At 48.9% G+C, this 17,983-nt stretch overlaps 1 protein-coding gene across 8 annotated transcripts in view; it reads right to left on the reverse strand.

The window, feature by feature from the left end:
- The window catches only part of GTF2IRD1 (GTF2I repeat domain containing 1), a 70,515-nt gene that overhangs the window by 35,494 nt on the left and 17,038 nt on the right, over window positions 1-17,983 (reverse strand). For all 8 annotated transcript variants that reach the window (XM_027669922.1, XM_027669926.1, XM_027669920.1 and 5 more), the window contains exons 2-7: window positions 12,305-12,433; window positions 10,159-10,300; window positions 7,070-7,216; window positions 3,260-3,443; window positions 1,412-1,722; window positions 888-977 (exon numbers count right to left, since the gene is read on the reverse strand). In XM_027669922.1, coding sequence (XP_027525723.1) covers window positions 888-977; window positions 1,412-1,722; window positions 3,260-3,443; window positions 7,070-7,216; window positions 10,159-10,300; window positions 12,305-12,427 — 997 coding nt within the window. In that variant the 5' untranslated portion in view covers window positions 12,428-12,433. The remainder of the gene's footprint in view (window positions 1-887; window positions 978-1,411; window positions 1,723-3,259; window positions 3,444-7,069; window positions 7,217-10,158; window positions 10,301-12,304; window positions 12,434-17,983) is intronic.

Below are 17,983 nucleotides of genomic sequence, written 5' to 3' on the forward strand. Positions count from 1 at the left end.
TACAAGAAATAAGAAACTTCCATATGGTTCGTACACAGCAGATGCACTTTTCTCCCACAAAGTGCTGGGAAGCACGAACAAGACTTTGCTGCTTTAAAACTTATTTCCCTCTTCCTGAGCAGATTTTGCCAGGTTGGGCTTTCTCAGCCCCAAGCACCCTCCAGAGCATGTGCAAAAAGCAAATTACTAAGAAATGACCCCACAAAATTTCTAAACCCTGCAGTGAAAGACCCTCTGGGACAGAGCCAACTCCACCTGGAATGAACCTTTGAAAGGAACAGCCATTTCACACTGGAGCTTTTCAATCTCCTCCTCTTTCCCAGCTTTCCCACCCATGTTTTTTTCTCCTCTTTAAAGCAGGCAGGTGAGGGTTTTGATGGAAACACGTCAGCATTTTTAGGCTGCATTTTCCTTGGGTGGAGTGGAGGTGGGGAAATGGCAGTCTCCTCCCCACTGCTGATCCCTGCAGGCACCGCTGCAGAATAACACTGGGATTAGTGGGTTTTAGTTATTTTGAAATAACGCCAAGTTCTCAGCAGGTATGTGCTGTTTGCAGCTGGGGCAAACAGCCTCTCCCAAAGCCATGCCTTCCTGTGCAGGAAGCAGAGATGGGAATTCCCACCCAGCCAGCAGTGCTCAACAACCACTGGCAGCATCTTGGAGACAGCAAGGATGGACCTGAGCAGAGATGAAGGTTGGGCTGCAACATGAGATGTTGCATCAAGGAAAGGGAAAAAAATCCCCTCCTGCATCATCTCCAGCATTGCCAAGTCCTTGCAGAGCATGCAGTCCCTGCAGGGTTGCGAGACTGCTGGGGAGAGATGAGAGGAAACCTTTCCCTAAGAGACGGCTGCCGACTGCCTCCAACGCTAGAGCACAACACAGACCTGTCTTGTCGTGTACGATGGAGAAGAGGATGCGCTTGGATGAGTGCACATTCTGGATGAGGGGACCTCCGGAGACCGATGATTTCTGTCCTGGACAAGAGGGGAGACAAGGAGAAAGGGCTGATGAGAGCCTGACCAATGTTCCAGGCATCCCAACAAGACTCCAGGTGCTGACCCCCGCCAGTGACACTGACCTGACTCTTCTCTCTCTCCTCCATGCACCCTGGCCTGTGACTCCCGGTGTGATGCTGACCAGACCGACCCTTCCCATCCCCATTCCAGCTGTCCTTCTACCTGGTAGTGCAGCACCCAGCATTTTGGAGCAAAAATAGAGGTGTGCCCCGTTGGCACTTTGCAGCCACCCAGGGAAGGGCTGGGGCAGTGCAGCGTGGCAGGGGCTCCACTCATCTTCATTCGGGCCAAACTCATCTGAGGACCACCAAAACACCCGGCCTGTCCCCTGCCAGTGCCCGGGATGGGCTGCGCACAGGGCCCTCATCTTAGAGCAAACTCTAGGCTATTACCACAGCAGTCGCTGTACTCCTGTGAGGAAGGCACCTTCAGCTCTCCTGCCGGCCGGGCCAGCAGAGCCTCGCCCACCGCGGTCGGCCCAGGCAGCCCCGAGGACACCTCCTGCTTGAGGTCAACGGCGACAGGAGTGGGCAGCGAGACGCTGTATAGGAAGTTGGTGACAGCAATGGCGGAGGGGGTGTCCTGAGTGGCAGGCTTGGCCATGGGGCCGTTGGCACCGGAGTCTCGGCTGCCCTTGGAGGCGAGGGAGGAACAAGTTAACTCAACGCTGGGGTTGGGCTCTCGGCTGGGCTCATCTGCTGGCCTGAGGGGAAGGAAGGGAGAAGAGGAGGGAAAACAGGTTCCTTTGGGCCCAAGGCATTGCTAAGCCTCAACAAGCAAGGATGTGGAGGGGGAAGGAGAGCCATGCCCAGGAGGGTGAAACATGCTGCATCACTGGCTGCCAGGCTCCTTGTTGAGGAGGGCCATGAAGACAATTAGAGGGCTGGAGCACCTCTCCTATTTAGAAAGGCTGAGAGAGTTGAGATTGTTCAGCTTGGACAAGAGAAGGCTCTGGGGAGAACTTACTGCAGCCTTCCACTACTTAAAGGTACTGGAGAGCTGGAGAGGGACTTTTGACAAAAGCAGGGAGTGACAGGACAACAAGGAATGGCTTCAAACTGAAAAGGGTAGGTTTAGATTAGATAGTAGGAAGAAAATCTTCCTTGCGAGGGTGGTGAAGTACTGGTACAGGTTGCCCAGAGAAGCTGTGGCTGCCCCATCCTTGGAAGTGTTCAATGTCAGGTTGGACAGGGCTTGGAGCAACCTGGTCTAGTGCAAGGTGTCCTTGAGGGGGTCGGAACAAGATGGTCTTTAAGATCCCTTCCAACCCAAGCCATTCTATGGATCTATTCTAGTTCTATTCTATGATTTAGAAGTTACATCCATCACCCAAGCTCCAGAGCATCTTCAGGCACCTGGACCGTTCTTGTCTTCTTTCAGTGGATCTGGTTGGTCTTATGGTGGTTCAAAGTGTTTGTATTAGCTAAGGCAAAGCTGTTCAGCTCCATGCCTGATGCATTTGAGAGGTAAAACCTTGTGTGACCACAACCACTTGGCTATATTGCCTGTGCCAGCCCCCAGCACCCATGGCATGTTCAAAGGGGACCTCAGTCAGCCCAGGGATGAGCTACAGACCAAGGAAATACAAGCGCTCCACATGAGACAGGCGGCCACGAGCTCGCAGACACCTCAAATTCTGTGTGTCCTACTTTTAGCTGTCTCAGCCTGATTTTCCAGAAGTACCAAGCCTTCAGATGAGGTATTTGGGAGTGCTCAGCATTTCTCTGAATGGATCTGAGGTGCTGCCAGCCAGGCAAACACAAGGGAAACGCACCCAAAACGACCAAACCCCTTGTGTAAATGTGGCCAAAAGGGGGAGTTTGTCCTGTCGCAGTCTCCCACTTCCCTCTTCATCTGGCATTAAAAAACCTATTTCAGTCTGGGAAGACACTTGCAGCACTTACCCCAGAAACTCCTCTGGAAACAAGAAAAGCACTTAGCTTACTGCAGTGGAAATTTTGGCAGAGACATGTAAAACGATGCAGTTAATCTGCATGTTTGCATACACTTAAAAGAAACAAGCCTGAAATGGTCTCAAGCCCCACGACATGAAAAAATCTCTGTGCAAGGCTGGGTTTGGCATGGCTGGACCCAGGTTTGTGGGTCTGGGAGAGAAGCTGGGACATAGGAGAGACTCTCTTGCTTGTGCCACACGAAATCTTCACCATCTGCCAGCATTGTAAGAGCCACTACCCCAAGGGCTTGCTGCTCTCTCACCCCTTGGGGATCTCCAAAATTACCTTTTAAGCCTGAAGCGGATGCTGTGGCTGTGTTCTAGGATGGCCATCAGGGATTTCACATCGTACTCCATGGGTTTCTTAAAGCTGATCCCTTCAGGCAAGCCAGCGACTGCAAGTGAGCCCGGCTCTTTCAGGAACCTCTCGTACGGCAAAGGGACCACACTGCTCTTCCCCATGGCTTCACCTGGCGAGGGGGCAGAGTTACACACTGACAAACACCCCGCGCCCCCGACCACAGCTGAGCCAGGCTGGAGCAGTAAATGCAAGAGCAAGAAATAACAACAAAACCATTAGGAGAAGAAGACCCATTCTTACCTCTGCACTTAGCATGCAAGGCACTCCAAGCTCTTTCTAAAAGCACTAATTAATAAAAAGCTCATAAAAGCCAAAAAGTTGATGTCTCATCATTCAGGTTGCACAGTAAAATCCTCAGCTGGGGTCATTTGGCACAAGCTGACTCCTGGGAGTTCCCAGCAATGTGCCAGTGAGGTACATGGCCACCAGCAAGCTGGGAGGGAGCTGAAAGCTGACAAAGAAGGTTGAAGGCCTCATGATGATTTTTATCTCATGTTTACTGAGAGATTCTGGGAACCTTATTTTCAGTCAGTTTTCTTATTTTACCTCCCGTAGTTTGATTGCTGTTGTTATCAAGCAGCTTTGATGCACTTTAACGGACAAGAAAAAAACCCCCAATAATCTCCCTCCATCCCACCATTCAGACAGCTTGGATATTGATCCATTTGACCACACAATCACCTCCAGCAGCCCAGAACTGTCACCCGCTCCCCTCGACAATGGCCACAGAGTCCCCCCATGTCCCCATCACATGAGCCTGGCTCCATTTTACCTCTGACACCAAAATCTTCTCAAGGAGTTGGGTGCACAGTGCTTTCCCTTCCCTGGCAGCAAGAGATGACCAGCAAGCCTTGCCATTATAGAGGAATTTTCTAAATGAGGTAAAGAGCCCACGTACCCAAACCACGGCTGTTTATGGTGCTCTCCAGGCAGGACACTGTCAGAAAAACAGTCCCCTCTGAAGGGTTCCATGAAATGGCCAAAACCCTCAAGCTGCTCTCTGTGGAAGAATTATTTTGGAAATCAACCCAAGCCACTGGAAGCAACAAACTTGGTGCTGAAAGCATGAAGCAGAAGAAACAGCCATGAAGGAATGAGACTGGTCTGGCAACACAGTATCCAGACGCAGAACATCTGGCAGCATGGCACGGTGTCTGCACCTTTGTCTCCAGGCTGAGGGACAGGCAGAGAAGAGTACTGGACATTTAAGTTACTGTGGGATTTTATATTGTGGATTTTCTTTTAAATATTTTCATTTTTCTCTCCTCTTAAAAAAACCCCCAAACCCCACACTTAAATATCTTACAGAAACCCTGTAAATCTTGTGACACTGTCAGCAAGTCCTTATTAAAAGTGGCTTCTTCAACATGTTCTTTGAAGGAACACATGATAACTAACAATGTGCAACTTGCACGAGCCATCAAGGTTCCTTATACATGGGATGGATAATATTTTAATTAAGCCAATAACTGAAGTTTCAAAATGAGCCTTTGAACAAACACTGCGAGTTCACTTTCTGCAAGCTGACAGTTTCTCTGTCCCAAACTGCTGGCTCTAGCAGTTCTCCACCTCCCTCCATCACCTCTCTTTGTGATGAGGAAAAGCTCCTGATGCCTACAGCGTCTCCTTATCAACCCAATGCCCAAGAACTCCCCAAACATATTTTAATGGGGAACATGTTACTGTCAAAGTGACCTTCACAAGCCTAGCACTGCCACACAGAGGCTTATAGTTTAGCTAAAGAGAGGCAATAATCATCATTAATGTCTGTTTAATAGAAGCCAATAATCATTCATCCTGTTGGTTCAGAGATTACCTGGCTCTGGAGGGAACCTTTTTGACGGAGAATTTTCTAAGACTTTTTTGTTTCCAATCCCTGTTGATGGGAGGTGACTAAAAGGATAAAAAGCCCCCCATAAGAACAGTAACAATTTCTCACAGTCCTCTCACTGTTGGAAACAGAATCAGCCTTGGACATGTATTATTTCTCCACTCAATCAAGAGAGGCTCTTTCCAGTGGGAATGCTGGGAGTGCTAGGCAGGTTTCGCCACAGAGCAGCTCAAGGATGGAAACAGCTGATCCTACTGAAGCAGCAGCAAAGGCAGAATTACACCCAGCGCCAGAGCCAAAACCACTGGCTCAGGGATGCCTGACCTCCTCCTGCTATAGCAGTGCTGGCCAACTTGGACTGGGGACCAGCTTGTCCCCATGCCCCTCCACAGACCTCAACAAGGTAAAGAGCATTGCTAATCATCCTGATGGATGGGCTACCTGCCTGGTTTGTACACCCCACACAAATGCATCCTGATCAAGCTTTTTTAATGCAATTATACATTTATGGTATGTCAGATTTTAGTAATTCTCATATTCCCAAGAGGACAGCAAATTTTGGCACTCTCTCAGCGGCAGACCTACAGCTTAGAGAGGGGATCCACCAGCACAAAAATGTCCTCTGCATCCTATTCCCTTGTCTCTTCTGCATCATCCCTTTCCTCACACTTGGGCCCAGCCTTTGAAAGGCAGCAAGGGGATCTGATTGCCCCCTTAATGGGAATATTGCCTCCACATCCTTTGAATGGTTTCAGAAAACTTTAGTGACTGTCTCTCCTGGGGGGGAGGAAGGGATACCATCTCCCTTTTCTGTCTGTGAAGCCTGTGGCAGGTGTGACAGCCAGCAACAGCAACTCCTGCATGTGAGCCCAAGGTGGTTGGTGGTAGTTCCTATTATCCCCCCTCTGTCAAGCGGAAATGCCCAAACCCCACACACAGACCTAGGCAAGCCCCGCACCTTGGGTTCAGGGAGACCTGTGCAGCCCTGGTAAGGCTCTACCAGGCTTTGAATCGCAGAGGGTGATGGGGAGCTGCACCCAGGAAAGCCAAACACCCAGTTCTGCAGCTGATCCAGCCACATGGCCTGAACTCCCCCAAAAGATCACAGTAGGCTAAAGCACACTGCTGAGCACCACGTGAAAATACCGACGCTTGTCGCCCTGTTTTCCCAACCCAACCTTGCTTTTCCTTTCCCAAGCAGCACAGCCCTAGAGATGCTGTCAGAGGATGAGCCGGTAGCATGGTTGCTGCCTCCAGCCACTCCGTGGGGGCTCCAGTGGATCCTCCTGAGTGAGAAGAAGGCACTGCTGCTACTCAAGCCACCACAGATTGGGCCTGGAGGGAGCTCTGCAACCCACTGGGTTCCATATCAACAGCCATATGGTCATCTACATTTTAATTGCAGAAGGTTTATTGCCGGGGATGGAAGAGCACCAGCTTGTCTCTTGAAGCTGGGGCTGCAGGGCTGCTTGCTAGAAAATCATCTTTTTTTCCTTCTAAACAGATTTGCCAGGGAAAGGGGGGAAGTGAGTCTGTAGAGTCCCAACACAGCGCTATGAAAAAGGTAAAATGGATGAGGTGTGAGGGATAAAGGTGTGCTTGGAAATCCCATCCCAGGCATAGCAGAGGCTTCCCCTGGTCAAGGGCGACAAAGGATGTTTCCCCCAGCATGGGGATTTTTTGGCCCAGTTTGGGGCACTGGAAAGTGAAGCAGTGGCCAAATCCCATCTCAGTGCGATGCTAACACTATGCAGGAGCACATCCCACCACACCACCCGTGCCAGGCACCTGCAGGCACTTCCTCTTGCTGGGGAGCCGGGCTGGCCATCTGGTGGTGGCACTGGGCAGCTCAGAGAGCCCTGGGGGCAATCCATATCCCCAAAGGGAAGCATGAAGATTCTTACTATAAAGCACATCAAACACTTCCTCTACCATCTTCCTGAGGAGGTACACGTCTGATCCCTGGTCCGGGGAGATCCTGAGCACCCTTCGCCCACACTCCTTTGCCTTCTTCTGTGCCTCTGCGTCCTGCTCCTTCCTTTGCTGGATTCCTGCAGGGGGAGAGGAAAAAATGGGAGTCGCTGTAGTGAGAAAGGGTTCATGGGTGATGACTCTGGCTAGGGAGGTGGGTCCCCCGGGTCTCCCACCCAACCCAGACCCTCAACATGTCCCTCCCAGCAACCCCCGATGTGCAGGAGAAAGTGCTGGCATGGGCAGTGGTGCCAGCAGTGGGGTCCATCATCCTGTGCCTGCCCCCCTGCTTTCCCTGGCTTTTCCCTTCAGTTGCACTGAAATTGTTGAGATTAATTAGGCAGCACACTTCTTTTCTCTGGTTTCAATCTGCTTAGCCTTCAATCTCGCAGGAAAAGAAAATCTGCCTTTCTTGGAGGCTTTTTTACCCTTCAGCATCATGTAGCTCAGTAATACCAGCTATTTCCTGCTAATTTCCCCCATTAAACCTCAAATAAAGCATATCTTTGGCAGTGACTTCCTTGCATCTCTAAATGCACAGAAAATTAAACACTATATAAGTGCATTATTGCTGTTCTATCCACAGTAATTCACAAGGGATTTTTGTTGGTGAAGGACTAATTCCTTCATCATCCTCGAAAGCCTCCTGCATGCCACCTGGGTGCTCGAGAAGGAGCTCATGAATCCTTCCTGTGGAAAAGGCCTGTGGCTACAATAGCACTGAAAAGGGACGGGTCAAGAGCCACGTGGGATACCCATAGAACTAGACATAAGAAAGTAGACAGCCACTATGCCACCCCTGGCAAGTTCCACATGCCTCCCATGAAACAGCAAAACAGGCCCTGGAAAACTTTTTTGGGGTGTTTTACCACTTTTTTGGGGTGTTATACCATATATATATACCATATATATATGAAATGCATATATATCTGCACCCTTCAACTACTGCTTCTCCCATCAGCTGGGCATTAATACTATTCTGCTGACATTAATCCGGATCACTGTCAGGTCCCCCCTGTGCACAAGGAAAGGCTGAGCCAGAGATTCAGATGAAGGAGGGTGTTCAAGTGAGGTCTGTGCACCCAAGAGAGATAAGAGGCTTCTTACCTCTCCCAGCGATATCTCCTTTAGATTAATTCAGATCTTTCTAAGAGGGCAGCAAGACCATAAATCAGAGGCACTTACAGGGATGCTTTCCACTGCGCGCCAGTTGTAAGAGCTTTATGGAGTTGAGTTGAGCCTGGACCATTTATAATTCAAGACGGAGTTATCACATTTCACCCTGTCTCCAGCATCAGCTGCTTCACCCAAACACCATCATCAAGATTTTGTGCTTTCAACCAGACATAGCTATTTCTTTTTGACAAAGGTATAAATGAAACCAAAGAGATGGGAATCAGGATCTAGTGCCAGGTGCCTTGTCCCAGCACAGCAATAAGTCACTGACCAGAATATATCACAGAATCAGAAAACAGTTTGGGTTGGAAGGGACCTTAAGGACCATTTTGTTCCAACCCCTTGCCATGGACAGGGACACCTTCCACTAGATCAAGCCCCATCCAACCTGGCCTTGAACACTTCCAGGGATGGGGCAGCCACAGCTTCTCTGAGAAACCTGTGCCAGTGTCACACAACCCTCATAGGAAAGAATTTCTTCCTAACATCTAATCCAAATTTCTCCTCTTTTACTTTAAAACCATTTTCTCTTGTTCTATCACTATCTGCCTATGAAAAAAGTCACTCTCCCTCTTTTTCGTAAGTCCCTTTTAGGTACTGGAAGGGGTTCTAAGGGCTCCCCAGACCCTTCTCTTCTCCATGTTGAACAACCCCAGTCCTTTCAGCCTGAGGGAACTCCTTCCCATTGGCCACCCCACTGCCATTCACATCTTGTAGGTGGTGGGAAGGGGAGGCAGAGTTGCCCATGAATGTGGAAAACATCCCGCAAATGCCTCCTGCAGAATGCAATGGAGGATAACTAATGGCATCTCTCCTGGGTGCAAGTGGGATGCCCAGGGCAGCAGGACGAGGGGCAGAGCAGAACCATGGCAGGGAGCTGCTCCTGTAGAGCTGTGCCGAGAACAAGCTGAGCACTGACCCGGACAGCTTCACAGCACTGGTGTTGTCACCAGAGCAAACCCTTCCTGCACAATCTCTCCAATGGATTAAGCACCTACATGGTTTCTGTCAATACCATGTGTGTGCGCACACAGCCGGGTCATTTCTCTCCAGTGACATCTCACCATGGGCAGCGTATAGGAACAGATCTGAGTTTGGGGTCCCCAGCATCATCAAAACCAGATTCTTTCCCAGTTCCTGTATGGAGTAGGCAAAGCAGCAGCTGGAATGCCGGGGATGATGCTGACCAAGAAATGCAGGTCCCTGTTCACAGCACGGCTCCCACTTTCCCCTCATCTCCCAGGCTGTTTTTGGGGAGCTGGCAGAGGCACAGAGCTGGGGCCTGCAAGACACAGGTATCCCTCAGATACTCGGTGAACCTGATCTAAGACTGGGGGGACACTGCACCTGCTCAAGGCATCCTGTCACCCCTGTTCATCCCTCAAAAATATAAGCAATTCCACAACCGGCACCTTCATCTACCAAATCCATCCCTGTTTTTCCAAAACCAGGAAAAAAGCCCAGGACCAAGAAAGCCTCTTGGTTCCTGGGGGATCACTTGGACAAACTATTTCTGCAAAGCCCTCCAAAAACACTCCAGCACTCCTGCAGCATTGCTGAAGGCTAACAGAGCCAGAGGAACAGAGCAACCATCCAGCCCTGTGCCACTTCAGGGATGCTTTTGGAGAGAAGAGCCAGGGCATACAGTGCCCTCCCTGGGAGGGAGAGGCTCTGACCACAATTCCCATCTGCCATCACTTCAACCACCACTCAGCCCCGTGGACAGACAGACAACACTGTGGTGCCCCCCAAACCACAATCACTTTGTGCATGGTGGGAGTCCCAGCTTGCAGAACTGAAGCACCCACCTTGGCATGGGAGAAGATCTCTGGTGGGGGATACTCACTGCAAAACTTCTGGAAGTCAGCCTGCAGCTCCTTGCGGGTGCTGAGGAAGACCCGTCCCTTTTCAGTGCCCACCACGAAGGCACTCTCCTCATGGACAGCGATGCAGGCCACCTCTGCGTTTAGCTTGGAGAGCGCTGAGCACTGCGGGAGGCACCAGGTTAGTGCAGCACGGGACAGGATAGCATCCCTGCTTCCCAATCCTTGCCATTTCCCAGTGGGATTTTTTAGTTCCCATCAAAAGATTCCCCTATCAAAAGCAATGTTCTGATTTGGGTCAGAATTTCATGGGTTTATGACATGCCCTAAATATTTTGGTGACTTTACTGCTCCCAAAGATATCCGGCCGAGCTAGGCTTTGCTGGAAAAAAAGAACTATATTCCCAACATTTTACTTCATTTTTTCCTATCCTAAAAGTAAACATTTTATAGCATTTCTTTAAAAGAAAACATTTCTGTAAAAAGAAAGAAACAAAAAACCCACACCACAACCAACAACAACAACTTTCCCCCAGCTCTAATGGAATAAGGAATATGAGAATCTTATTTCAGCTGCAGAACACTTATATGGTCAAAGTCTGGAGTAGTTGAACGATTCTTCTTGTACAGTTATGCAAAACAACAAAGAGATGGAAAAGACTTCCTCTATTAATCTGTTGTATGTAATGTGCGCTTCCAGCTCTACATAATACACATGTATATGTCTTTTATTAGTATTTTTTATATTATAATAGTTACTCAGTGCCGGCAGCCTGAGCCATATTCCCATAGCTACAGCATGGTGCTATTCCCAGGTCATGTTTTAAAAGGGTAAAAAAAGGGGGGGATTTTTCCAGCAGCAGCCACGGTTAGACACATCAACAATGCCATGGAGGGGTTGGGAGCAGGAAAGCATGGACTAAACCCCCTTCAGCTACCTTCAGCTCACTGAATGCATCTACAGTGAGCTTCACTTGTGTGGGCCTAAACCAGCCTTTATACCAGGTCATTTTACCTCCTGATCACCTTCTTCAAGGATGCACCAAATCAAATCCCCCAAAATAGATATTTTTAGGAAACATCCCTTCAAAACCCAGTAGCAAACACAAGTATTTTGCTCAAAAAGCCCAACACTCAAAAGATAAACACAACAACTAAGGTATGTGAAATTTGGAGGCAGACCAAATCCAAACCCCAAGCCCACCTGGTGACGTGCACGTGGCCTTGCAGTTTATTTACCAGGCATGCAGGCAGCTAGGCTTCAGTGGGCACAGAGCCTAGCACTGGTGAAGCACTGGGATAAAGGCTGAATTTCAGGAGTAGCCTGGCTCCCTAGCCCTGGTGTAAGTACCTAATGAAGACTGCGGAATAATGTATATTCTTTAAGAAGTCAAACTACAATAACACAGTATGTTGTTTGGGATGGCATGTATATAAATCATCAAAGCTGCTTGGGGTGTGTCAGCTCCAGGGAACCTGCTCCTTACTGGGGCAGTGATGTCAAAGAGAAGGAAATTGGTATTAATGAAAAAACCTCTACCTGCAGAGAGAAGAAAACACATTCTAGACAAATGTATTACATATGACTTGACTTTAAAAGAGGAGCGCTATTTAGCATATCTCATTGCATTACACATTTGTTACTACACATCTGCTTTCCCTTCTTGATCATATTCACAGCTAAAAATAAGATTAGCTCTGGTCCATGAGACTTAATGCAGACAGTTATCTTGTTTATGTAAGCACAGCTGACTTAGGCAAGGTTTCCACAGGGAATTCTACGTCAAAAGATATGAAAGTTATTTTCTTTGTTCTTGAAGATAAAAAGCCATTGTTCTGATGTTGTGTAAAAGCTCATGGTAACATTGGTAAAACGGCAAGAAAAAAAAAAGACAACCACCCTACATTCAGTTGATACCAACATAAATATTAATGGAAAAACAATACACATCTGAGATTAACTTGGGCTGACTTTATGATCTTACGGCTGTCAAGGTGGGAGAGGGATTTTATTTCCCAGCTCCAGCAGCTCCCTGGGCTTTCCAGTAGCAGAGGGGAGCAGGATGAGCTCACCAGCTCTCCTGTGCCAGCCCTGCGCCCAGCCAGCCCTGCTAAACGGAGGCCAACAGAGGGAGGGGAACATTGACAGGGATACCACTGGCCTCTTACCATGGAGTCTAAGGCAGACACTAAGCTGGTGATGATTTCGTCTTTCTGGGGAAAAACCATATTCCATTGGTCAGCTCTGGAGGTGGTGAGAGTCGCGTCTAAAGGCTTCCCTGCCAGGGCCATATTCACCTGAAAACAGAAAAAACAAGAGCTATGCACGACTGTCACTAATGGAGAGCTGGCGCTGAGCACCACCCATTACCATAGTGTGCCATGGGAGCAATGCTGGCACGGATACACAGGGGAAACTGAGGCATGGACAGGGGCCAGGGCAGCCTGAACCCCATAATCCCCTTGTGTCCTCTGCTAAGTCAGATAATTGAGGATGCTGTTGAGCTGTAAACAAACTCTGGAGCGAATGCTGTGTGTTCCAGCAGCGGCCAGGTCATCTCCACCCTTGGGGCTCACCCTCAGGGAGATGCCACCACTGCACAGGGCGCGCTGGATCAGCTGCATGGTGGCACACCCCGGATGTGCAGACTGAGGCTGTGCAAGCCAGAGGACACAGTGCTGAAGCAGACGTGGAGCACTCCTGTGTCCAAGCTCTTACAGCAGCTGTGAGCTAGGGGTGATGGCTGTGTCCCCATGAGGACACTGCCAGCCATCCTTGTGCCTCCCTCCCTACACCCTGGGCAAGAGGAGAACCTAGCATTCAAAAGTGTTCCTGAAACAGGCCAAAACCACAGGGTCCTCTGCTTTCACCCCAGGGGAGAAATGCAGCTCATGGCAAGGAGTTCCCACATCAAATCATCCCACCCTGCAATTCCGGGTGTCAGTGGCAACAAGACCAAGTGATGCACAGGGACTGCACATCTGAGAAGAGGCTCAGCCCCAGAAGCTCTATCGCTCATGGAAAAATGGGGAAAAAAGGGGATAAATGCTGGGACCCAGTTACACATGCAGCAACAGCACCAGGTTTCTGTGCCCAGGTGCACACTGCATCGGGCCTCACTGCGACCCACAGCAATGCCGGTGCTGCAGGGGAAACTGAGGCAAGGTCTCGCCTTGCATAAATCACCCCATTCCAGTGCTGGGACACCCACACCCGAGACAGCATCACGCCCAGCAACCAAAACATCCCTCTCAGCTATTGCCTCTCCATCCAGAGGGCAGTATTGCACTGTCCAGCTTTAATCCTGCGAATAAAGGATGACAAATTAGCTCAGAAGCCACTCAAACCAAATCGTAAATCATGTGCTCGCAAGTGGATAAAAGAGGCCAGAGAACCCCTAACAAGGCTGGATGGGCAGGAGCCAGGGAATATGAATGAAGTTGCCCATGCATAACTCAATTTGCCACTCAGTCAATAATCACACTGCCTGGCCCTGCTGGAAACAGGGGTTAAAGGCAACAGAAATACCCCCAGTTCACCTTCCTGCCCCAGTTTGCACCTATGTCCAAGCAGAAGGAATCTGAACACAAAGTAGGGTCTGTGCAACTGGGGAAATGCTGGATTTTGGCCCAAAATAACAAGTCCCTCGTGCTGGCATCTCCATAGGTGTCTGAGCATGCACATCTTATCACAGAATGTTTTAGGTTGGAAGGGACTTAAAGATCCTCTTGTTCCAACCGCTTGCTATAGGCAGGAACACCTTCCACTATCTCAGGTTGCTCCAAGCCCTGTCCAACCTGGCCTTGAGCACTTCCAGGGATGGGGTAGCCACAGTTTCTCTGCGCAAACTCTTATGAGGGTCTCCAATAAGCTAATGAGAGGGCAGACAAATGACTAAATTTCAGGAATTGCTCTGAATAAGCCCTCCAGGTTGTTACCCCACATTGCTGGTCAGTGAAAGCAGCCAAGCAGCGCTGGGGCACCACTTGCACCTGTGAATGGTAGAGCCAAAGCGGCATCCAGGCTGACAGCCACACAGGAAAATCCTCTTCCATCCATGTGACACTTCCTAACAAAGTTTACAGACAACTCTTCTTCCACAGAATGATCCTGGGGGAAAAAAATCTGTCCTAACTAGGTACCAGCTTGGAAAATAAAGCAGGAAACCGAACACATGGTCCTGCAGCTGGGCACAGACCACAGGCGTCCACATGCTGGTGACAGGGCTCTGCCAGGCACCTCCAACTTAACCATCATGAGAGCCCGCAGCAACACCAGGCACTCCTCCTTGCTCCAGCCCTGCAGTCTGTGCATGGACAGACAGATAGACAAGGAACCATTTCACCTGCAAGCTCCTAAGCAGCTTCCCGAGCACTTCCCTGAAGGAGCAGGGAACTTGACATTCTGTGGATATTGTGTTAAGAGGTGCCTTGTTGCAATTGGCAGGAAACAGTGAGGTGTTGGTGGTGCCGATGCCCGGTTCCAGGTTGAGCTGGGGGACCAGCCATCGCTTGGTCCAGGGAGCATTACTCCCTTCTTAAACCCCCCAAGCACTCGTTTGGAAAACAGCCTTAACTTTGATGCCCATACATGTTTCTGAGGGCACTAATTGTTATTAAATATGACTGCTATGACATGGATGTTCTGTTGCCTTCTGGCAATCTGGAGAGACAATCCCTGCCCCGGTGGGGCTGGTCGTGGCCCCTTGGAGAGCTCCAGCTGCACCAACCTGCTCAGCCACAGCCTCCCACGGGAAGCAGCACTTCCAGGGAAGAGATGCTCCTCCCTCCGCTGCAAAAACCAAAGTCACAAGATCGATCTGGCTCCAGAGGGAGAACCGATGGGAAAGACAGGGATAACATCAACGGGAAGTGGGGCAGGGTACCTGCATCCCCTCCCTCTCCTGCAGAAGACCAGGACAAAAATAATACCTTTCACCTGATTGATTGTTTAATAAGGAGAAGGGAGAATTATTCTACAAGGAAAAAACCAAGCATAATAAAAATATGACCCAAGTAACACAGCAGAACTTTAATGGATGGGGGGAGACGACAATATTCCTGTAAAGCTTTTAATCATTTGTGATCACAAAGAGCAGGGACAGTGGATTTAGAAAAGGGGAGAATAAAAGGGAGGGAAAAAAACTTCACAGCAAGTGCTAGGCTTATTTAAATCAAATTAAGGGCTTGATGTTGTTTGCCTAATCAAAGGGAAAGTAATCTTTAGGAAAACTAGGGTAAACCATTCTTACAGCAGTTCAGGCTGGCGACATGGAGAAAGGTGGGTAGGATGGGTGCAGAGCATCCTGCCCTGCTTCCCAAGGATCCACACATCTGTCCTACTGAAATCCCTCCCTGGGACATCACTGATGTTCCCCTCTGCGAGGGACTCTGTTCTGGCCCCAGCCCAATCCCACCTCTGCACACCGAGTCCCATCCCCAGGGGCATGGGGACCATCACACCATAGTCACAAGGCCAAAGCAAACATTTGCAGATTGTTTTTACATTTTTCAGGGGTTTTTTTAAATGTTATTAAATTTTATTAATTATTTCTCCTCCCCAAAGGAATCTTGGGGGGACAGGGTGCTATGCAACAGCTGGTACAGAATGTCAGCTCCTGCTTGGCTCTTATGACACCTCCCTTGATAATCCTGGGAAAGATTTGAAATTTGGCCTCGAGGGAGTTTCACTCATGAATCACCTGAGCTGCAGCAAAGGAAAAAACAGGCACGTGGGGAGGCTTAAGAACCCCTATGGAAAGGGCTAGGGCCTCCCCCAACCCTGCATTCACAGCAGGCATGTCCCCTCACCAGTCCCCCAACTGCTGCCACAGGGCAGCATCTCCCCAAAATAAACATCCTCCAGCCTTCCGCCCCACATCACCATTTCCAAACACTACAGAGCAAACAAAACAGTAAAAAAAACCCTATTAGTGAGCCAATGACAACCTTGCCAAGGAAATTTCCAGGCAGAAAACTGTTATTATACCCCTCAAATTATAAATAGGTCCCATTAGGAGAAACAGAAGGGGTTTATGCGATCCAGCAACTTGCACACTACGCCCGGGCCCTTGCAAAGACTGAACTTACAGAGTGCTCCTGCTGTTGACTTCAATATGAGAGAGTTTTCATCCTTCTTCTTCCTCCTCATCTTTTCAAGTCTTACAGTGATTTCCAGCCCCATGCCACAACCAGAAGCAACAGCATCTTATTTAACCCAAGCTGGTGTTTCCACACTGCAATGGTCCTTGAAGCAGAACCTCCACTGCCATCCTCCCCATGGCCTTCACCTTGGGGTGAGTAAAAACCTTATTTAGTGTAAACCTCCAAAATCTCATTCCTCAAAGGAAACTGGGTGCTTGTCCAGGACTCGCAAAACTGGGCTGAAAGGCTCTCCTCAAGCCTTTCACTCCTCTGGGCCACATTTGCCAGCAAGAAAAAGGTAAAGGAATGACCCCTTTTTTGGGTATTACCCAGGACCAAACTCAGTGCAGAGTGGGAGATGGGAATAGCCAAATGCCCAGGAGGGACTGAGGACATCCCACATCTGCTTCTTGTTCCACTGACTTCTACAAATACTGGGGTTTTTTACCATCAATACTAAATCAAAGACCCATGGAATGGTTTGGTTTGGAAGGGACCTTAAAGCCCATCTCACTCCAAACTCCTGCCATGGGCAGAGATACCTTCTGATAGACCAGGTTGTCCAGCCTTGCCTAGAACACTTCCAGGGATGATGCGTATTGTGTTTAAATTAATTGATTTGTTTTTTCCTACAGGCCTACTGTATCTTAAAAATATAACTCTGTCCATTCCCACCATGTGAAGCATCTCCTGTACTAAAGACCTGGAAAGGACACCAGACCTTAAAACCATCAGAACAAAGCATCCTCAGGCTGGTGCCCCAACCCAGTTGGTGGCTGCCACAGCTGCGTCTTCCATCTCAGCCCTTAAACTACTGGCTGTACCCAAGGGTGACAAACTGGAGAGCACTGGCTCAGACCCAGCACCCAGCAAAGGAGAAGTGAAAAGCTGAGGAGCAGCACAGAGAATCCCAAAGAGACGCTGCCACTGCTGCCTGCTTGCCCTACGGAGACTGTAGTATCACCATGGAAATCCCCCTGCGCCTGCCAACCCAGAATGTTTAGAAAACCTGCAGCGGTGTGGACTGGCTCCCAGTTCGGGAAGCTAATCAGGAATTAAAATTAGTGAGAGTTTGACTATTCAGCACATCAAGGGTTAAAAAAGAAGAGAGAAAAAAAAAAAAAAAAGAAAGGGAAAAATATGATCCTCACACTGGTCCTGTCCACATCTCCATACAACAGTGGCTGGAAATTATCTGCTAATTCATTTTTCCAGGAAAATTCTGCCTGTTGCTTCAGTGGTGCTGGTGAGATGGCAGAAAGCCCAAGCGAGCCAGCCTCAGTTCCAACAAAATAATGAAAATAATATATATATATATATATATATCAACCTCTATGGAATATATATTCTATATCTTTTAAAATATATTTTTACTTATATATATATATATATATATATATGTATGAGTAGGTTTTGAGATAGATTACAGGCCCTCTACCCTGGGTAGGGGAGGGGCAGCCTAGGGGTATATTAGAGCAGGGGAAAGCACAGCTGTGGGTGGGAAACTTGAAGGTGGTACTTGGGTTTTTTGGTCACCTGAAATGTTTGATAAGCTCCGGGATGTCAAGTACCACATACAGCCATCTCCATTCTCCCCCAGGACCAAGGGAACAGGACAAGCACCCCCAGCCCATCTGCTGGGAGGACACCTCCAGCCCATGAATGTAAAAATGAGATGCCAGTGATTTCATTTGTTATTTCCTT

The sequence above is a fragment of the Corapipo altera genome, unplaced genomic scaffold (assembly GCF_003945725.1).
Source record: "Corapipo altera isolate COAL_440 unplaced genomic scaffold, ASM394572v1 61548, whole genome shotgun sequence".
NCBI lineage: Eukaryota > Metazoa > Chordata > Aves > Passeriformes > Pipridae > Corapipo > Corapipo altera.